The sequence below is a fragment of the Acomys minous genome, assembly GCF_964271855.1.
Source record: "Acomys minous genome assembly, chromosome: 2".
Classification (NCBI taxonomy): Eukaryota; Metazoa; Chordata; class Mammalia; order Rodentia; family Muridae; genus Acomys; species Acomys minous.
The window spans coordinates 111264839-111287636 of NC_140484.1; the positions used below are offsets into that span (position 1 = coordinate 111264839).

Sequence of the window (22798 nt, forward strand, 5' to 3'; positions counted from 1 at the left end):
AAAGGTGGGAGCCACCACTGCCCTCTAAAACTTTCTGAGTGATTACATGAATGCTTTTCCTCTATTGAGGCCACATTTCCTAAGCCTCCTCAAACAGCACCACCAACTGGGACCATGTGTTCACTATCTGAGACTAATGGGGACATCCCATTCACACCACCACAGTGACAGACTGGAGGATCAAGTGTTGGTTGTTTTTGGAGCCTTTCAGATTTCTTGACTAGGTAAACTCCACATATAATGCTGGTGCTATTAAAAATGACTGTGGCCAATGCTTTGCTATAGGTGCATGCATGTGTGCTTGCTGTCAAGTTAACTGTATCTTAACTGGATCTTCTATGAAAATTCTTGACCTTCCTGTTTGTTTTTTTTAAAAATTTATTTATTATGTATACAGTGTTCTCCTTGCATGCCAGGAGAGGGCATTAGATCAATTATAGATGGTTGTGAACCACCATGTGTTTGCTGGGAATTGAATTCACGACCTCTGAAGAGCAGTCAGTGCTCTTAACCTCTGAGCCATCTCCCCAGCCCCCACCTTTCTGCCTTTTATTGAGCAGTTGGGAGCAATTTGTTGCTTCTAATGGTGGGGGGGACACGTGGTTGGGGTACACTCCTAATATGGTTATTGTTAGTTGTCAACTTGGTAGAATTTAGAATCACTTAGTCTTACCTATGGGGATCATCTTGATTACATTAATTATGGTGGCAAGGACAGCCCACTGTGGGTGGCACCATTCCCTGTCTTAGGAGAAAGTGAGCTGAGCAATAGCATGTAGACATTAATTTGCTTTCTGTTGATGGTGTGTAACCTGCTGCTTTAAGCTCCTGTCTTTGTAACTTCTTTCCCATGATGGTCTGTAACCTAGAACTGTGAACAACAACAACAACAACAACAACATCATCATCATCATCATCATCATCATCATCATCATCCCTTTCTCCTTTAGGCTGCTTTTATCAGATTTTGTTTTGTTTTTAGAGACAGGGTTTCTCTGTGTAGCCACCATAGCTGCTCTGGAACTTGCTCTGTAGACCAGGCTGGATGCAAACTCAGAGATCCACCTGCCTCTGCCTCTGCCTCCCAAATACTGGGATTAATGGCATGAGCCACCACACTCTGCTTTAAAACAGTTTTTATCTCAATTATAAGGTAACTTTTGCAGTGCTACTAATATAGTAGATGTTCTGAATAAGTAAGTTCAGGATGTGGGCAACTGACACCACCGTTTAGAATGCTTTATTTTTGTAGTCCTTTTATTAAAAGCCCATTTTTATGAACAATTAAGCAGTTCTTTGTTAACATTTTAAAATTACTATACGTTTTTATTTGAGGATCATCTATGCTTATAAGATAGTGCTTAAGATAGGCTTTCTTTCTCATTAGTTATTGTGTCATCTATCAATAAAACCAATCATGACCCTAAAAATGATCAAGCTCAAGGATCTACTTCTTATTAATGAAGAAGGGGAAATTTTTGTCTTTGTAAGGATAGCACTGTGTTTCTTAAGCTGATGTTGCAGGAGACTGATGGCATAGATATAATCCTTTCCTGTCATTGGGTCAAACTGAAATAATAATTGAGAGTACCTTGTACATTATTTTTATTATTAAGTTCATCTATGTAGTTAGTAATGTGACAGACTTACTAACTGTGCAGCCAGACTGATTTTAATTTGAGTTTTCTGTGGGTTGGGCCTAGTTTTGAACAACTGAGTAATCAATCAGTCCTTCTCTTACGGAGAATACGGACCGAGTAACATAAGTTAATAGAAATAAGATATGATGCTGATTTTCATTCCGAATTTTAGACTCACCAAGATAGGAAAGATGTTTTCTTCAAATTTGCTGAATACAAATAGCCAAATCACTATGAATGTAACATTTATATAATTCTTGATTGTTTCATGGCTCTTCCTGCTGTATGTAGTTTATTTATGTGTAATATAAATCCATATGTAGAAAAAATATAATAAACTTTAAAAAAAGAAGTGAATGGATGAAGATTACATGTATACAGAATGGACTGTTATTCAGACTCATTTACCAAAAACCCAGCACTGAATCACAACATGAAAGAAACTAAGGACCCCTGGGCCCAGATCTGCCCATCATAATGTTCTACTTGTAAGTTTCTGTGACCCTCTGGATCCTTCTATTTCCCCATTCTCCCTTGCTTCTCTCACCTAGAGTCCCAATAGGAAGTCTTCCCCCCTGTCCCACTTTCCTGGTAAGTGAAGACTTTCATGGGATATGCCCCTTGGGCTAGTGTCCAGATATAAATCAGTATATACCATTTGAGTCTTTCTGCTTCTGGGTTAACTCACTCATTATGATCATTTCTAGTTCAATCCATTTGTCCACAAATTTCGGGAATTCCTTGTTTTTAATAGCTGAGTAGTATTCCATGGTGTAAATGTATCACAGTTTCTTTATCCATTCTTCTACTGAGGGACACTTAGGCTGTTTCCAGGTCCTGGCTGTTATGAACGTCCCCTGGATGGGGAGGCCTGGCAGCACTCAGAAGAAGGATAGCAGGCTACCAAGAAGAGACTTGATACCCTATGAGCATATACAGGGGGAGGAGGTCCCCCTCAGTCACAGTCATAGGGGAGGGGAGTAAGAGGAAAATGGGAGGGAGGGAGGAATGGGAGGATACAAGGGATGGGCTAACAATTGAGATGTACTATGAATAAATTAATAAAATATATTTAAAAAGTTGATGCTACAAAAACAAAGAACTTAGAGATATCGAGCAACACGAGAGAGAGAGAGAGAGAGAGAGAGAGAGAGAGAGAGAAAGGACCAACAAACGAGTGGAATAAGGCAAGCAAAACCAGAAAGCAACACGTCATGTCACACACACCCAGAATACAAAATCGATAAAATGGAGCTAAGAATAGAGTGATGCTTCCCAGAGGCTTGCATAGCAGGAGAGTTGTGGAAATTGCCAGTCACAGATACATGACAGTGAGACTGATTTCAAACATCCAGAATAGGTGACTACATAGACAGAAAGTAAGCAAGTGATTTCCTGGAGCCAAAGGCAGAAGTAGATAGATGTCCAGGGAAGAAATGGGAATGGGGCTGCTTAACTGTGGGACGATGAAAATGTTCTCGTGTTGACTCGTGCAATAGCAGTACAACTCTGCACAAAACAAGTACACAGCATTGTAACTTCCTTTTCAAGATTGGTTCTCACTGAGCCATTATATTGATCTGACTTCAAATTCATTGGTGATCCTCCAGTCTGAGTCTTTCACAATTAAATTATATACTTTAAACAAACAAAAAAATCTTAAGAGAGAGCTGCAACTCTCCTTCTCCAACCCCACTTGTTCATTCTTTTTGGGGGGCGGGGGCGACGGGGTTTCTCTGTGTAACATTGAGGGTCCTGGACTCCCTTTGTAGACCAGGCTGGCCTCGAACTCCCAGCAATCCACCTGCCTCTGCCTCTGAGTGCTGGGATTAAAGTCTTGTGCTGCCCCACCACCAACACCACTGCCTGGCCACACTTGTTTATTCTTTCAGAGTCATCTCCAGTAACAATAGGTACCTGGTGAACCACCATAAAATAGGGGTCACTTGCATCTGTGAAATGTGGAGTTTGTTTGCTCTCTGTGACTATTATAGGGAACCAGCCACTTTTAGTTCGCAAGTGCCTTTGGAATTCAGCTTTTGAGTGAGTAGCCTTGAGGTGAATAAGCCTTTGTATCCTTCTCTTGAGTATAAGGTTATGCAACTTAGCTTTAGAAAAAAAATTAAAGGTATGAAAGCAACTCAGAACTTATTTTGTCTTTGGAGTGAGAAAAGAGGTCGGTATTAAAAGATTTGTTAAAAGGATTCCACTTGAAGCCAGGCATGGTGGCACATGCCTATAATCCCAGCACAGTCAGATGAGTTTCTGAGTTAGAGGACAGCCTGGTCTACAAAATGAGTCCAGGACAGCCAAGGCTACACAGAGAAACCCTAAAAAGAAACCTACAAGGGGGTGGGGGGTGTGTCAACAGTCTTTTACCCTCACCGAAAGGAAGCCTCAAATGTAACTAGTATGGGCACAGACGGCACCTCCTCAAGAAAACTCCTTGGGTGGAGAGAAAGCCTTGCCTCTGAAAAGGATTCATTCTTAGAATTCAAGTTTAGATGTCTAAGTGAACAAACTTAAAGTAGAATGCCTCTCTTGTACAGGTGTAGGTGGTAAGGAAAAGTGGCTGTTTAAGTGTGTGAATTAATGGGCACAGCTGGGCTCTAGTGTAGCTTTACTAACGATGCAGACAGAAATTAACAAAACAAACAGGAAGCAGGTGTGGTCCAGGGGTCTTAGGTTTCCAACACATAAAGAAAAGGATGAAACTTTTGTGGTTTTATTTATAGGATATGAGGGGACTTAGGTACTTAAAGAAAATGGACTGTTTTCATTGAGCCTCAGATGTTTAAATTGGTTGAATCATTCTAAAGAATGGCATTTCACTGGCTTAAGCCTTTTAAAATCATTTCCGAGAGAAAGACATGTGTATAAGACCAAAATACAGTTTGGAGTTGTGATCAAAGCTAATGATAATTCTTCACCTGGCTGTGATATCCCTTGTGCTAGGGTGCTTTGGAGTGCTCCAGTTATAGCCAAATAAGTTATGGCTTTTTTGGAGTTACGGTTCATTCTGACTTATATGTTACATTTGGTGAACTTGAGCACTGGGAATAAAATAAAAATGACGTTTATGTTCCAGAAAATACTTTGAACTTAGTCGACAAAATCAATGTACTGTTAACATTTATTAAACTTATCTTAGTTTTGATGATATAACTTTGGGTTTTCAATGTATAGCAAAATGCTGCCTTCTGTCTTACTGATTCTAGGTTTAATAATGTGGCCACAGGGTGGCATGATTCCCTTACATACCTTATTGTTTATAAAATGGAAAAGACAAAGATAAATTAATTGATGACTCTTTCCCTAATTTTTATGTTAAAATGATGAGGTTTTACTAAATTATTGTTTCTATACTTCATTATTCAGATTTGCAGAATAGTACATCTCTTAGTCAGTACCCTAAACTTTGATGTGTTAGTTTTTTCCTGTGGTTCTTGTTGTTAGCTTATGGTTATAAGAGAAGTTATCTTTATAATTGAGCAGAATGATAATTAGGATTGTATTTCACAGAGTATATTTAACTATGAGCTTTAGCTTATTTTTTTTTAAAGTCAGCTTATAAAAACTGATAGAAGAGTATTTGAAACTGATAGATAAAGATCATCGAGCCAGGCGTGGTTTCGCACACCTTTAATCCCAGCACTCGGGAGGCAGAGGCAGGCGGATCGCTGTGAGTTCGAGGCCAGCCTGGACTACAGAGTGAGTCCAGGACAGTCAAGGCTATACAGAGAAACCCTGTCTCGAAAAACCAAAAAAAAAAAAAAAAAAAGATCTTTTTCATCATTAGTGATTGCAAAGGTGTTTGCAAAGTTACTGGCTTGATACTTATTATAATAATGATTATGGCCATATAACATACCTGGTATAGAGCTGGGTGTGGTCATGCCCACCTATGGTCCCAGTACTAGTGGAGGTAGAGGCAGGCTGATCTCTGTAAGTTCCAGGCTGGCCTGGCCTATAAAGCAAGTCCAGGATAGCCAAGGCTACATAGAGAAAACCCTGTCTTAAAAAACAAAACAAAACAAAAATTTGGGAAGTTTATTGGAGAGGAGTCAGAGCCTGAGTGAGCCATGAGGACAGAAAGAAAGACTGAGAGACAAAGGCTAAGAAAGACCAAGAGACAGAGAGAAAGAGAGTGAAAGAGCTGGGGAAGCTGGCAGGGGTGGCGTTGGGGGTTCCCTTATATCCTGTGCACCTGGGGCACCTGTCAGGTTCCTGAAGGCTCTGAGGGTAGGCCGGTGAGTCATCTGCACACCAGCAATACTCACTTGATTCTAAAGGCTTAATGGAAGGATAAATAAAGGAGAACAGGGATGTAAGTTTAAAGGGTGGAATTTGAATGCAATTACCATCTCAAGGCACATCTATGTCCTCACCTTTGTTGGGAAGTGGATAGACTTGGTAGTAATTCATGAGATATAGAGGCTAGCAGGCTCTCAAAAGGAACCCTATTAATGCATACTTGGGAACTCTTTTCCAGGGCGATTGTGTTGTTACAGTACTGCTTGCTGAAGAGGACAAAATTGAAGATGATGCTATTTTTTACTTGATATTTTCCGGTTCTACCCTCTATCACTGCACAAGTACCCGGAAAGTCAGTTCTGATACATTGGAGACAATTGCTCCTGGTAAGTATCTGAATGAAATCTTTTCAAGCCTTTATTAGTTATTTATTATTTTGCTTTTTATTTTGAGGCAGGGTTTAGCTGTGAATAGCCAAGGCTGGCTCTGAAGCTGTCTCCTGCCTCAGCCTTCCCAATGCTGAGATTGCAGGCCTATACCAATATACTAGGGTTCTTTACTCTTAGTAGATTCCCCCCTCTTCCCACCCACCCCCACATTTGATTAGTATAGAGTAATAGAAGAAGCAACACAAGGTGTTAACCTAACAGCTGTTGTTAGATCTTTAAGTATATTGATAATGCTTTGTTTGTTCCACACACATCTGGACCTAACAAGAAATAAATGCAATAAAGTGATGCTGTAAGTTAAGGGATAGCAGGAGCAGCAAAACAAACCAACCGAACAAACAGACACTAATTTATTGGATATTTAGAGTTGGAGAAAATTGAAAGCTGCATGTAAGGTATACACTCTCATGTGATTATCAGATTCCATTCTGAATTTCATGGTGATAAAAAGGTAAAACCTAATTAGTAATATATCCCTTGAGTCTGGGGTGCAAAAACTTACAGTGTCTTTGCTAAGCCTGAGATTTGCAAAAGAAAAACCAATTCCACCACTTGGAGCCAAATTTGAAGCAAGCTTTATTAAATATTAAATGCTGGCCAGGTAGATGGACTCTGACCAGCCTACTCCCTGAAATTCCCAGCTGAGTGGCACCAGATGTGTGTTGTAGGGCTTTTTATGGAAAAAGAACATTCATTCAGCCAACATTTTCCCTATGTGGCTTTTTTGTTGTTTTCTAAGAACTCCCAGCATCTTAGGAAGTTACCTGTCTTGGGCAGGAGGGACTTACAGGTTAATTTTGGGTCTTAATATATTTTTCATAAAGTCAATGCTTCAGAATTACAAGCTATAGAACACTGTGTAATGCAAGGTCACTTATTACTGCACTTGTAAATTTAAACAAAAATTTAAAAAATCAATTACAAGTCATCAGAGCATTGTTGTTGAATAATAAAGTCACAGCTGTCTCTTGGCCTGTCCAATATCTGAAGAGGCATTGATCTGTGTTTTGGGCTGAGTTTTTTCTTAGTCAGTCTTCCTTTACAGTTAACAATTGGACCAGTGTTTACTAGAATTCAGAAAAGCACACTTTGACTAATACTTCAAATAATGTCGACAGGTTCATTATTTCTGATTAGAGAATAAAATGGATGTGGCTCACACGCCAGCTTGTTCTAGTTTTCTCCTTTGTTGGTAGAGGTGGTGTTAAAACTGTTACTTTATGAAGTACTGTGGGTATTGGATCTTACTGTGCCAGATAAGTCTGCCAGTTTTTTATTCTTGTGCAATTTCCTATAAATTGGCTTAATGTGCAATACCCATGAAATTATGAAAATTATGTCCTTCAGAGAACTTAGATTATAGCAGTTTGTTTTATTTTTACCTACTTTTGAGATTTATTAATTTTCCAGACGGTTTTTAGAAATGTATTTCCCAAGTATAAAAAGGTGGCTAGGAGAGATAGTAAGCTCTTTTCTAAAAAGTATTAGATATTTTCTTTTGTAACTCAAGCCTCCAGCCATCTTGTTTCCTGTGAATGTGTATCATATCAGGAAACTGATCTGGAACTTGAGATCTGTTCTCTAGCAGGTCTCATTGAGTATTCCATTGCTTAACTCATTGTGTGTTGGTGAAGGGACAAGGGGTTCTCTCATGAGGAATCACTCCCTAGCTAGACTCCTACCAGGAAATGAGATGAGTTTTATGGATTCATTTCTTCTTAATATTCCCCCTCTCTCCCTACCTCTCTCCCTCTCTCCCTCCCTCCCTCCCATGGGCACCCCAGCAACACACCCCCCCCTCTCCCTCCCTCTCTCTCTCCCTCTCCCTCCCTCTCTCTCCCTCTCCCTCCCTCTCTCTCCCTCTCCCTCCCTCTCTCTCCCTCTCCCTCCCTCTCTCTCCCTCTCCCTCCCTCTCTCTCCCTCCCTCCCTCTCTCTCTCCCTCTCTCTCCCTCTCCCTCCCTCTCCCCCTCTCCCTCCCCCCTCTCTCCCTCTCCCTCCCTCTCCCCCTCTCCCTCCCCCCCTCTCTCCCTCCCCCCTCTCTCTCCCTCCCTCCCTCCCTCCCTCTCTCCCTCTCTCCCTCCCTTTCTCCCTTTCTCCCTCCCATGGGCACCCCAGCAACACCCTCTGTGGGTGTCCATTTGTGTTCATTGATTCCTGAATACTGTTGCCTTAGTGATCTAATCCAACTAGAATTAGCATTGCATTCTGCTATTATTTTTGTCATTCTTGACCCATTCATTCACTTGTAGCCCGGAATACTTGATTTCTTCTATTCCCTTTTCTATTTATCAGCTTTTCTCCTACCTAAATCTTAGATTCTCTATCTTGCTTACTGATTCAACCTTCCTCTCCTCAGTAGCTTCATTATTCCTCCACTCACCTAAATTCATTAAGCTCTCTGCCCAATTATGGCAGACTTTGGAGGGATTCTTGTGTACTCATGGAAGTCTAGGAAGGACCGTGGCACCACTTTAGCATGTGAATCTTTGTTGTACTGTGGATGGTGTGTGAGAAACTGGTGGAGGGTCTCATCTGGATCCTTCTGCTCTGGTCATCATGTTTGAGATTTTTTGTTTACTTGCTGATTTCAGCTAGTTCAGTATTTTGTAATGGAGGAATAGAGATTAATATTCAAGGCTGTGGGGTGGGTGCAGAAGCCACACAACTTTAATATTTTGTTCATATCATGGACTTAACTTTGTAACCCAGGATCAGACTGGCTTCAGTCTGCTTTTGTGGCCATCTTAGGCTTGTGCTTTCCCTTCCCTTGGGTACTTTCTCTGCGTGCCTCTTGTAAAAGCACTGTGATACCTCTGCACCCTGTACTCCCTGGCCTTGCTTTACATTTATCTGTTCTCTCAGCTTCTCATACACTATGTATGTGTTTCTCCCACTTCCCCTTTTTTATTAGCTTCATGAGGGCACAGTTTTGTTTTCACTGGCATCTGCTAAGTTGGCTTTTCTACTAATCCCTGCCACTTGATAGACAGTGTTGCATCTAGTTCTCAGAAGCAGACATTCTAGAAAGGTGCCTGTGCTACCCTCTCCTTTCCCTTCCCTTTTTAGGGAAATGCAAAAGGAGTTTATGACTTCTTGAGTTGAATTCTTAGCTTGTCACTGTAGTCTCTGTTCTCTTTCTAGAGGTGACTTTGATGGTTTCAGTGTGTCAGTCATTGGTAAGTACAGCTTCTGATTCCTGTCTGCTCAGGGCCAGTGTCAGGCTAATCAAGATATATTCTCTTTCATTCTCTCTTCCGCCCCCTTTCTCTCACCCTCCCTCCTTCCTCCCCCCTCTCCCTCACTCGCTTTCTCTCACTCTCTCTCTCACACACACATGGTTTCTCTGTGTAGCCTTGCCTGTCCTCCAGTACACAGAGATCTGCCTGCCTCCGCCTCCCTGAGTGCTGGGATTACAGGCGTGCACCACTATGCCCAGCTCTAATCAAGACTCTTGATGGAAAGTCTATACAGTGCCCTGGCATTGCAGTTACCTGATAAACAGTCGCTCTCCTTTTGGTAGCAGGTGTTCCCTGATAGAGATGTCTCTGTGCCTTTCTGCTTAACTGGGGACAAGCCCTGCCATTTCCAGTCATCTGAGTTCTAAGAAGAAAAAGCTTTGTGCCTTGTTCTTCTTTTTAATGTCATGCTTTATTCAGATTGCTGGCCTTTTTTTTTTTTAAGTTCTCTGTATGGTTCATTGTCTGTGTTTTGTTACATTTTTGTTCTTACTAAAACCAGATGACTGATTGACCTTCAGAAAGCAGCTAAATTGTAACCTTTTATAAAGTATTTCCTGCAAATAGGTTGGAAAAGGAGACATTTCTAGATTACAGAAAAAAGTTTCACATCATGTAATACAGTTATAAGCATCCTATTTTTCTAATGTCTGACTTTTGGAGGGAAGAGATATTTTGAGAGGACTGCCATTGTTTACAGTTTGTGCTGCCTTTGAGTGCTGAGATTACATGGATGAGCCTCATGACTGGCCTCTTTGCCCCTTTCTATGTGTGTGTTTTGGCTAAGAGTCTATAAAGCAGGAGGATCAGGGGTCCCAAACCATCCTTAGCCACGGGGCAAGTTTGAGAATGATCCGGGCTGCGTGAGACTGTATCAAAAATATATAATGAAATGTTACATTCAAAATAACTTGGAGGGCTAGAGAGGTGTGAGCAGGTAAAAAATGCTTGCTATGCAAATCTGAAAGTCTGACACTTGGAGCTTGATCTCTGGAATCCAGGATGGAAGGAGAGCAGAGAGCCTTGATTCCCAAATGCAGTTTTCTGACCTCCATGCTCATCCTTGAACTCTTCTCCTTTAATAATAATAAATGAAACAAAATTTTAAGACCTTTAAGGTGGCTGGTTAAAGAATATAATTTCAATTTTATTGAACTATCTATTTCAAAAGTATTCTTAGTATATGCAATACAGTTTTGGGGCTTCACTTTTAGTCAGTTTAGACAAAGCAAATAATGATGTCATCACTTACAAAGGGAATGGGATTTGGTATGCTCTCTAGACTCTTGTACAGAAAGGCTTTGGTACAGGTTATTTGTAAAATGAATCCTTTTTAGTTTATCTATTAATACATCTCTAGAACCCATGACAAAGGCTTTTGTTTAGCAGTAAAATTACAAACCTTCACTTATGTCAAATTAGACTCAACACTTAAGTGTTTTTCCTTTGTTTCATACTTATCAAGGTCAGTTGACCATATAAGGTAGTTTCATTATGAAAAGAAAAAAAAAACTATTGCATTTACAAGTCCCTTAGTGAAAACTTGGGGCTTAGACCTTCAAGGAAGTCCTATGCTTGTGGCACCGTGTATTTTTTTCATTCTTTGTGAGCCAGGGCATTCTTTAGCAGCAGAGATTGATTATCAGTCAAGAGTATTTTGAAAAAAGTTATGGACTTTTAATTTGCTCAGGCAAAAGAATTCTTATAATGGCCCTACTAATAAAATTATCAGTTATAATTTTTACCTGAACACTTTATGATAGTCTATGTAATGTAAGTATAAGGTTATTTCTTGACAGTGTTGAGTTCATCTGTTTGATTTAGAAAAATTAGTTAATGCAGTATATATAGTGTTACACTGTAAAAGCAAACTAAGAAGTAGTTGTTGAAGGGAGGAAACAGTGCCCAGATCTGTTGTCCATACTCCTGGTGATAATGTTATAAAAAATTTTTTTATATGTTTTATCTCCTTGGACCTGTGTACACAATATGTAGTCCCAGGATATGATCCTGTAATCCCAACAGGAATGATACAGTTTAGGAGTATAAATTGGATCGTGTGTGTGTGTGTGTGTGTGTGTGTGTGTGTGTGTGTGTGTGTAATTCTTTTTTTTCTAAGATTTATGTATTTATTATTTATACAGTTCTGCCTGCATGTATGCCTGCAGGCCGGAAGAGGGCACCAGATCTCATTATAGATGGTTATGAGCTACCATGTGGTTGCTGGAAATTGAACTCAAGACCTTTTGGAAGAACAGCCAGTGCTCTTAACCTCTGAGCATTCTCTTCAGCCCAAATATGTTTTGATGTGTCGATGTTTTGTTCTGTTTTTCAAGAAAAGGTTTTTCTGTATAGTCTTGGCTGTCCTGGACTCACTTTATAGACCAGGCTAGCCTCGAACTCACAGAACTCCACCTGCCTCTGCCTCCCAGTGTGCTGGGATCAAAGGCGTGCACCACCATGCCCTGTCAGAAATTATTATTCTTTCCATACAAAATATATGTACACATAAACAAGTCTATTGCATTATCAGTGAGATTCAGATTTTATGAGGTAGAGGTTGAATGGGGAAAAGCTAAAATGGCTTCTGGGAATAATGATAATAGGAAAAGGGGTAAAAAGCCCTGCCTTAGAGGTTTAGGCTAGAATACAGGAAGTCACATTTTTAGACTTCAGTAGCCTGCATTTTCATAGTGCACACAATGGGGTTCTGGGCTTGCTGTTGTGGTATTTTTAGTTTTTTGTTTTTGTTTTTCCTCTCTCTATTTTAAGCATTCTTCTACATATATAGACATTCTATAAACACATCAAATTTGTTTATCTGCCATTAGTCCGCATGCTCAAGTAGTGTGAAAGTGCATATTTCTTTATGTAATCCTATTTTGGGGGGCAGAGGGCAGTCTGCAAGCTGAGCATTTCACTTTTTTATCCCAAAGGAAGAAAACCACTCCGTGTTCTTAAATATTTGATAAACTGAGTAGTAAATCTAGTTTATATCCCACTGCTGACTATTATAGTCTACCCTTTCTTTCTGTGTGGGATTGGCCTGGACTGGTTCAGCAAGTGCTTTAAGGATTCCTTTTTAGATCGCTGATAAAAACAAAGGCCTGATTGTTTTAGTCTTGGAAGAGATGGCCTGGGTGGGATGTGTTCCATTTTTAGCTTAACAGGAAATGAAGTAATTTTTGGGTCATACTTTAGTACTGTTGTTTATCTGTAGCAGTTTCTGTTTCCATGGTTGCAGATGCTGTAGACAGTGATAAAAAGCTTGCAGGGAAAGAACCCTGCAGGGAAGTTCTCCCTACCTCAGGCACACATACTTCTGACCCACAGGGCCTAGAATGTAACGTGTTTAAGAGGACTATTAGCCCTAAATAACTTGTTTCTTACCTGGGTGCTTCCTATGTTTTTGTTCAGTCTTTTCTCCTTTCATTTTCTCGGTTCTATACTGCTAAAGGCATCCATTTGTCCTGTAGGCTGGCTAGTGAAACTCTTTGTAATGTTTTAGAGATCTGTTTTTCTGTGTTTTACTTTCTGTTGTCTGTTTGCCATGCACTTTGTATATAGTGTTCTGATGTTTTCAACAGTTTATAAGGTTGATTGTATCACTTTATGGTCAGAGAAAGCCTTCAAGGCTGAGTGAGTGTTAGGATAGCTACACCCATCTTCGGGAAAATGTGGAATCCAAATCTAGTGTATCCTTTAGTACACCCATAGTTTACTTGGTGGGGGGGCGTAACAGTGCAAGCATGCCTCATAAGTTACCTTCTACTTCTGCTGAAAACAAATTAGACTGGATAGAAGGCTAAGATGCACTTAAAGTTGGGACTTTCTCCCCTTAGCAGTTTTTGAGATATCTTGTTTTTTGCTTGCGTTTTCTTTCTGAATCCTATAGGATAGCTTCTTTTAGAAATTGAGTAAAATTTCAGCACCTTTTCCTTCAAAATAAAACAAAACAACAAAAAAAACCTCACTCTGATTCTGTTCCTTTTGTTACCAGGAAATTGAGTGGAAACAAAAACACCATGGAAACTAGCTGAAAAAAAGTTTGCTACTACTTCCCTCCTACTTCTGTTTTTATTGTATCAAATTTGATATAGTTTTCCCATCCTGCTTTTGTAGTGTCGCAGCAGGACTAAGGCAGACATAAGACCAATACTCCTCCTTCCCCAATAGTCATTTGTCTAGAGCCTGTTTGCAGTAGTAAGCAATATGTCTACCTCTACACTGATATCAATTCTATTCCTAGATCTGTTTTACAAAGCTTCTAGTTTTAAAAATGCTGACCCTCTCTATTCCTCATGTTTTTGGTTTGGTTTGGTTTGGGTTTTTGAGACAGGGTTTCTCTGTTTAGCTTTGGCTGTCCTGGACTTGCTTTCTAGACCAGGCTGGCCTCAAACTCAAAGGGATCCACCTGCCTCTGCCTCCCGAGTACTGGGATTAAAGGCGTGCACCACCATGCCCGGCTCATTCCTCATGTTTTATTTGAAGAGCTACAGGGATTAAAAACTAATCTTGAGCCTGTTAGTGATACTCTGCCAATCTTTAGTGGTTTGACCACCCAGTAAGTAAGGCAGGTACTTTGTTGTTGTTGTTGTTGTTGTTGTTATTATTATTATTATTATTATTATTATTTAGATTGTTTTATGTATGTGATCTTTTTGCCTATATGTGTACCACTTGTGTGCCTATGGAGATGTCTTAGTTAATTTTCAGTTGCTATGACAGAGGACAATGACCAAGACCAACTTAGAGAAGAGTTTATTCGGGGCCTATCCTTTCGGAGGCTGAGTCCGTGATTGTCATGGAGGGGAGCATGGTAACAGGCAGGTGCTGAAGTAGTAGCAGAGAGAGCTGACTGGGAAGGGTGTGGGATTTTGAAACCTCAACGCGTGACCCCAGTAACACACCTCCTCCAATATGACCACATTTCCTGATCCTTCCCAGATAGTTGTACCAACTGAGGACCAGTCATATGAGCCTATAGGGACCCTCCTATACAAACTACAACATTCCGCTTTCTGGCTCTCTATATGCTTGTGACAATATCATAAAGCAAAATGCATTTAGTCCAACTTGAAAAGTCTACATAGTCTTTCAGTTTAAACACACACACACACACACACACACACACACACACACACACCACACCACCACCACCACCACCACCACCACCACCACTCCAAAAGAGAATGGTGGCATAGTGAGGAAAAACTGGACCAAAGCAGGGCTGACTGAACCTTTGTAGGGCGCACATTTAATCTGTGGTTTAGTGTCTGATATCAAAGGGCTTAGATGGCTCTACCCTTCCAGTTTGTGGACTGCAATACACATTTCTCTCTCTTGGGCTGGTTCTGCTTCCTGTGTGCAACTTTTCCAGGCAGACATCCTGTGGCTCTGGTACTTCTAACATCCTGGGGTCTCCAATGTAGTCCAGGCTTCATTTGCACAGCCGTATACATTGGTCTCTCAGGGCCTCCGTACAGGGCCTGCCTGCAAGATTCCTGGTCTTAGGGGGCTCTCCTTAATGGTGGAAGAACATTCTACAGCCCTTTTACTCCTGTATCCTTGACTCTAAAGCTTTAACCACATGGCCATGTTAGTTTGTGTGCTTGGGTTGGAGCCTAGCTTCCTCTTTCAGTTATATTTGTTGTTGATTTTTAGGAAAAGGTAATTCCTCATACCCTTTCATTTTTCAAGTTGGAAGCTTAGCCAAGGTTCAGTTGTTCGTCCAGTATACCACTCCCTTTATTCCATTTTACATCCCTTCCATGTCTCTTTCAGCATAAGCCTTGGTTTTAACATTTCATTTCCTGGTGTTCTTTTTCTCCTCAGAATGAATATTTTGTATTTCTTTTTTCCTCATTTTCATTGTAGACCTGCTTAAGACGTTACTGATAACACACAACAGAGTCAATATTAGGCTGTCTTGAAATCTCTTCTGCTAATGAAATTAGCCCAAAACTCTTGGATTTTGCCTTCACCAGATTCTATGACAAGGGCAAAATGCAGTTACATTCTTTGCCAAGATCTCACAAGAATAGTCTCTAGACTACTTGTTAGTATATTTCTCCTCTGAAACCTCTTGACCTCGACCTTCATAGCTTAGCATTGCACTTAATACTGTTGCCTTCCAGGCTCCTACTAGAGTGGCCTGTTAAACCCTGCTTAGCCCTTTCTAGTTCAGAGTCCCAAACTTTTGCACATTGCTCCAGAAAACAGCATGTTCAGGCCTCTCACAGCAATAGCCTACTCCCTGTTACGTCTCAATTGCTGTGATATGACACCATGACCAAAACAACTTATAGAAGAGTTTATTGGGTGCTTAGAGTTTCAGAGAATGAGTCCATTTCACAGCATGGCAGGGAGCATGGCATCAGGCAGGTAGGCATGATACTGATGCAGTTGCCCACATTTGATCCACAAGCAGGGGAGCGGGGCGCGGGTTTGCATTGGGAATGATGTGATCTTTTTTGAAACTTCAAAACCTAACCCCAGTGGCATACCTTCTCCATTAACGTCACACTTCCTACTGCTCTTCAGTTCCACCAACTGGGGACCAAGGATTCAAATACATAAGCCTGTGGGGGCCTTATGTCACTCACACTACCACAGGAGGTCAGAAGAGTTTGTTGGGTCTTCCAGAACTAGAGTTGTGGGTGGTTGTGAGTCTCTGTGTGGGTACTGGGAACCAAACCTGGGCCTTCCTCAAGCTGGAGCTTTCTTTAACCTCCGAGCCAGTCTGCAACCCAACCCCTTATTCCTGATCTGTAATTTTTCCAATTGACAAAACTTACCCAAAAAACTCCCTTTCCACCTTTAACCTATAGTTTGTTGTTTTAGACCTAAGCCTATAATTATACTGAACAGTTTTTAAATTTATGGCATATTTTACTTAATGCTGATTAATAATTTATTCTTCAGATTGTGAATTTATGTGTGAAAAAGAAGTGGATAACTATCCTAGACAACATGCCTGGACCTAACATGGCTGTAAACTGAGAACTGTAACAAAGGACCTTGACATTGCCACGGGGATTTGATTCCTCTCTTCAGAGCCCCCTAGCATGCAGTTGTCTAGCTTCCTATCTGTGTATAGTACTAATAATTCTTGCAGTAAATTTTGTACCACAACAGTTAATCTCAGTGTTCCCTTAAACCCATATCTGAAACCTTTCACAAACTCATTTTAGGTTTTCATGAGTAGATCTGACAATAGCTGACTTATGCACTCTTTATCTGCTAATGGATTCTTCTGTCAAACCAGCAGAGATAATTGTACTTCCCAGCCACTTCCTTCCTCCTTCCTACCTTCAATCTCTTCCTCTTCTCTTCCCCCTTCTTTCCTCTTTCCTTGATTACCTTGTTTCTCTCCTCTTTTGCTTCTACACAGGTAAGCAGTCACCTTGTCAACCACAGACATATATTTCTGTGAATACTTGTACATTTCACAGCTTTGAATACAGCATTATTGTTTTATCATTGGTTTTTGGTTCTGTATGTGTGTACACACAGAAGGTGAGTAGTATATAGACCAATAGATAATATTTACTTTTGATACCATTGCCAGTGTCTTTCTAATTCAAGTTTTCAGGTTTGTATCTGTGCAAAAGTCTAGGAAAGAGATTGGAAAGAAAGAATAAAGTCTGTTTGCATGGGTTAAGAGCATTGGTTTTTGTTTTTTTGGCTAATATAGCACAACAAGTGCTTCTCTATGGCACAACAAGTTTTAAAGTTTTGTTAGGGTTCGGATTATCAGCTGAAGAAAGTCTCTAAGGCAGTATACAAAAGGTTCCTGGGGTCTGGTCCCTTCAGTTTGAAATCATACTTCAATTTGGATCCATCATTATAGCATCACGGTTAGATATGCTGACTGTCATTCTGGGTGTTCAAATTCTTCAGGCAGTAGCTTACCTGGTATTATTCTCTCTTCTCTATTTACAGAATTTGGCACAAAGCTCTTGAGTCATAATAAATGTAATAGGCTTTGTTCTTTCACGTCAGCTTTTACTATAAATAATAGATTCTGCTTTGTAATGTCTGTGGGCCTTAGGCATACTACTTTACTTCTTGAAGACCTGGTTACCATAAGATTGTTACATAGAGAAAATGATATACCAAATGCCCATTGTACCAACATGATAAACCAAACAGTAGCTATTTGGTTACTAAGCCCTTTGTATTAATACAGACTTGCACAGCAGTTAGAACTGTGTTGTGTCACAAGGGCAAAGGATATAAGGAAGATTCTGGGGAAAAGCAAATGGAAAAACAACTTATTCTTTTTAAGTATGTGGGCAAAAACATTACTTTCATTTTCTTTCCCTCTCTCCCTCATAGAGATAATAGGAGTAACATATAACTATAGCTATAACATATAACTATATTGATATCAGTGTTAGAAAATTGAGAAAAACAGTGTATGTGTTGTTAAATACGATTTCTGTGTTGGAAATACTTCTAAAAGGCCAGGAAAATGTGCAGAAGAAAGTCTTGTTTTGTAAGAACACTGACTCACAGAAGCTTCGTGCTGCTATGTCTTAGAAGGTGGTTCTACTGGAGCTTGCAGTGGCATGTGGTTGCTAGTTAATCTCAGGTCACAGGGTGCCTGCTGCTCTAGGTGGGGAGCACAGTCAGCTTCATATTCTGGGTTGGGCTTGTAGCCACAGCATTGTATCATCTTTGTTTGAATCAGGTGATTTGATTGACATGCTTACTGCCTTAGTGGTTGAGACAGCTAAATAGTACCTGACAGCAACAATTCTTCTGTAACTTTTGGAACTTGATTTGCTAGTAACATGAAAGCGTATCCTTTTAACTCTTCTACATTCTTTAGCTTACTGTATGGTGGTGCGGAGCTATCTGTGGCTCCTCCCATTTCCTTGTTTTTCCTGTTGTTAGTTCAAATCTAACTCAGCCCAGTAAGCCTTAGACTGCCTATTGCATGCTGGACCTTCAAATCCTAGAGCTTTCATTCTGTAATATGTTCAAATGTTACAGCACTAGTTGATACAGCCTGTTCTTTGCTGCGTATTGTGTTACCAGAATGGTGAAAGCGGGGATTCATATTTACTTGCCATTTGTTAAAGCTATCACTCATATTTGCAAATAACAAGAAGAAAACCAAAAATTTATAGAAATTGGGAAAGGGAAGTTTTCTTTTAGAAGGAGAAATCTTGTGTGCCATGAAAAAAGCTAAAAGCACCCCCCTAGGGTTCTTCTTTCATCAGTCAATTCAGTTTTCTTTGTTGCCTGTGCTTTCTTTAGGTCATGACTGCTGTGAGACAGTGAAGGTGCTACTCTGTGCTTCCAAAGAGGGCCTTCCTGTGTTTGTAGTAGCTGAAGAAGACTTCCATTTCGTCCAGGATGAGGCCTATGATGCAGCTCAGTTCCTGGCAACCAGTGCTGGAAATCAGCAGGCTCTGAACTTCACACGTTTCCTTGATCGATCAGGACCCCCTTCTGGAGATGTGAATTCTCTTGATGAGAGGGTTGCTCTGGCATTCAGACACCTGAAGCTGCCGGCAGAGTGGAATGTGTTAGGGACAGATCACACCTTGAATGGTGAGAATTCATGGAACTCTCAAACTGCCTTGGGATATCCCTGCTTTCGCTTTTAAATAAGTGATCACTGCGCTAAAGTCTCGTGCAGTGCCTGAGTAGGTTAGAATTCCTGGACAGAGGATTCTTTTCTCTCTGAGACACAGCCTAAGTACACTGCAAGTCTCTGTGGGTCTGGATTGGCTTCTCAAGCAAGACAGGCGATTTACGCTTCATGAGAATACCAGAGTAACCTTTTGTTGTTTATCCACAAAATTAGAAGGATGGGTTTTTGTTGCAGTGTCTGAGGTTCTGTAAAAATACTATGGAGTTGTAGGAAGCAGCTATAGGGGTGTGTGTCAGGGAAGCATGAGCTCAAGATAAGCTTCGGGAAACTCAGTGATTCTTTGGCCAGAGTATTGATTCTATGGCTCTCCATGTGAAGGTTCTTAAAGGGACTACATTAAAAAGCAAAACAAAGAACCTCTGTTATAATAAATACTTAAATAAATCTCTCTAATTAGACAAGGGTTCCCCTCCCCCCCCCCATATAATTTCTCTTATAGCAGACGATACGTGGATGTCATGACCACAAATGGCATATACTCTTAATAAAATATGCCTTGGTTTATAAATCTTATCCTTTCCTATTCCTATCCTTAGTGTGCAAATACAGTTGAGGAAAATGTAGAAATGTCCCACGTGGCACTCAAATGTTTGTTTCAGTACTGATGAGAGCAACTGTGGAAGAGTAGCATTAGGGCTTCTGATAGGGGCTTTGCTTACGCTTTACTCAGCTCCAAAAGAGCATATGATCGTACTTGGTGTCTGAAGTATCCAGCTTCAGTTCTAGTGTTGTGTAGGTTGAGCAGAGCAAGTCTCCCTCTTCAGGAGGAGGTAGCTCCTAAGAGAAAAGCCTGGCTTAGTTCTTGTTCCTTCAGACCATCAGGTAAGTCGATTCTTCCTCCAGTGAACGAATAGTAAGAAAACCTTTGCTGGCATTTATTCTGGTAAGTCAGATTTAAAGGTAAGCTCTGACCAAAAGCAGAAGGGTATGTCCCATGCTTCAGGGACATACGGAGGGAGGTAACAAATACCACCAAAACTGGATCATTCAGGCAAAATAAGAAAAAGTATGGACAGTCAAATCTAGAAGAAAACTTTTTATTTTTTCATTTTCTTATAAGTACAGTATTCAAGAAACATTTATGCCACTAAGACGTTAATATACAACTATGTGACATTTAGAGCCTATTGATGTATCCTGATTCTTCCTTAGAGTTCCTGCCAACTGTATTACTGTGGTCAATAATTCGTTTTACACTTTTATTCTTTCTTATTTAAAGAAGGCCCAGGAATTAGTTTGATCATGTTCTCATGACCAAAAAGCACAGTTAGAGAAGCAAAAGTCAGAAGCCCTGGGCCTCAGGCTACATGTCTTTTTGCTTTTAAACAGCTTCCCCCACAGTGGGGGTCGTGTATATATTACAGTTGGTTTGTGAGCTGCCCAACATGGGTGCTGGGAATTGAACCCTGGTCTTATCAGATCTAGGAAGTGCTCTCAACTGCTGAGTCATTTTTCCAGTACCTTCTTTCCTTGTCTTTGACCAGAGGAAACTGTCAAGCTTTAATTCACTGTGTACTTCTACTATTCCTAGACTTTCTTAAGATTAAAGTGATACTCGCAAAGGCTAATTCATATACTCTTAGGAAAGTACGAAACTACAAAATATTATTACATTCTTGTTAGAGTGCGTATAATGGTTTGGATATACAGTGTCCCAAGGGTACTTTTTGGGGTCTTGGGACCCAGTTAGTGGTGTTACTAAGAGATAGGTAATTGGATCATAGGGCAAGAGCCCTAATAGTGGATTAATCCCATTGATGAATTCCTGGCTGAACTATCAGGAGGTAGGCCTGGATGAAGGAAGTTGATCGCTAACGGTATGTTTTGAAGTGTATATTATGTAAAGGTGTTTCCCCTTTATAATTTCTGGTTACCCTGAGAAAAGCAGCTCTGTTCTACTATGGTGTTCTACCATGATTTTTTTTTCTTTTTAAATATTTATTTATTATGTATCCAGTGTTCTGCCTGCATGTGTGCCTGCCCTCCAGAAGAGGACACCATATCTCATTATAGATGGTTGTGAGCCATCATGTGGTTGCTGGGAATTGAACTCAGGACTTCTGGAAGAGCAGCCAGTGCTCTTAACTGCTAAGCCATCTCTCCAGCCCCTTCTGCCATGATTTACAGCCTCACAGTAGGCCTATAAGCAGTGGAACCAGTTCACAGACTGAAACCATGAGCCAAAGAAGACATGGCTCAGTGGGAAGAGTGCTTGGCTAACATGAAGGAAGACCTAGGATCAATCCCCAGCACCTCATAAATTGGCTGTGGGGAAGCACACTTGTAATTTTTGTCCATAACAGGTAGATATAGGAAGAACAGGAGTTCAAGGTCAGTTTGGGATATACGAAAACTTGTCTCTCTCTCTCTCTCTCTCTCTCTCTCTCTCTCTCTCTCTCTCTCTCTCTCTCTCTCTCTCACACACACACACACACACACACACACACAAAGGAGTCAGTTTTTTCAGTTATTTGAATATCCCATGTTTTATCATAGTGCCCAGAATGATTGACACAAGTAGCTAAAATTAAAAATATGAAGTTAGGTCATAGATATTTTGAAGAAGTTTGGTAGTTTCTTATATCACCCAGAATCCCACTTTAGGGCATTTACCCTAGAAGAATAAAATGGGAGCATGTCTTCACCAAAATGTCTATATAGAAATGTGTCTACAGCAGTATTAATCATGTATCACCAAAAAATGGAAACCACTCACATCCCTCCCTCTGAATGAGCATTAACAAATTGTGGTATAGCCCTACAATTGAACATCACTCAGCAGTTCAAAAGGAACAAAATATTGATATGTGCAACAACTTAGATGTACTTTGAATGCTTTATGCTTAATTGAGCATCAGTTCCCAAAGATTATAGAATATATAGTTCTGCTTATATATTCTAAAAAAGTCTTATTAAGATAAAAATAAAATTTGCTAGGCAGTGGTGGCACACACCTTTAATCTTAGCACTTGGGAGGCAGAGGCAGGTAGATCTCTGTGAGTTCAAGGCCATCGATGGCTACAGAAAGAGAGTTCCAGAACAGCCAGGGATATACAGAGAAACCCTGACTTGAAAAAACAAAAATAAATAATTTTTTAAAAACAATCAGTAGTTCCCATAGACTGGGAGTTGAGAAACAGTCTGACCTTAAAAATCTTACCATGGGAGACTTATGTGTGAATATTGGAATTATTCTGCAGCCTGTTTTAGTGGTAGTTTACAAGACTCTAATGCCCATGTTAAAACTTAAGAGGACTGAAGAGCTCTATAAAGTGAAGTTTTTAGTGTAGGAGCGCGCGCGCGTGTGTGCACACGTGTGCACTTCTGTGTTGCGCTTGGTGGCAAATACCTTTACCTACTGAGCCATTTTACTTGTTAAAATTTATAATATAAAGATTTTTAATTTTAAACATATAAGTTAATGAGCGGAATCGTAAATCTGATTTCTCACTTTCTCAGTCACATTCTGCAGCGTAGTTTGCTCAGTTGTGTGTTAGAATTTAGGAACATTAGCTGAGATTAGGATAGAGGAACTTAAGTGAAGAGCCTAT

At 40.3% G+C, this 22798-nt stretch overlaps 1 protein-coding gene across 8 annotated transcripts in view; it reads left to right on the forward strand.

Moving 5' to 3' along the window:
• AKAP13 (A-kinase anchoring protein 13) overlaps positions 1-22798 on the forward strand; it is a 281857-nt gene that overhangs the window by 86640 nt on the left and 172419 nt on the right. For all 8 annotated transcript variants that reach the window (XM_084801414.1, XM_084801408.1, XM_084801407.1 and 5 more), the window contains exons 3-4: positions 6133-6280; positions 18848-19144. In XM_084801414.1, the coding sequence (XP_084657540.1) occupies positions 6133-6280; positions 18848-19144 (445 nt within the window). The remainder of the gene's footprint in view (positions 1-6132; positions 6281-18847; positions 19145-22798) is intronic.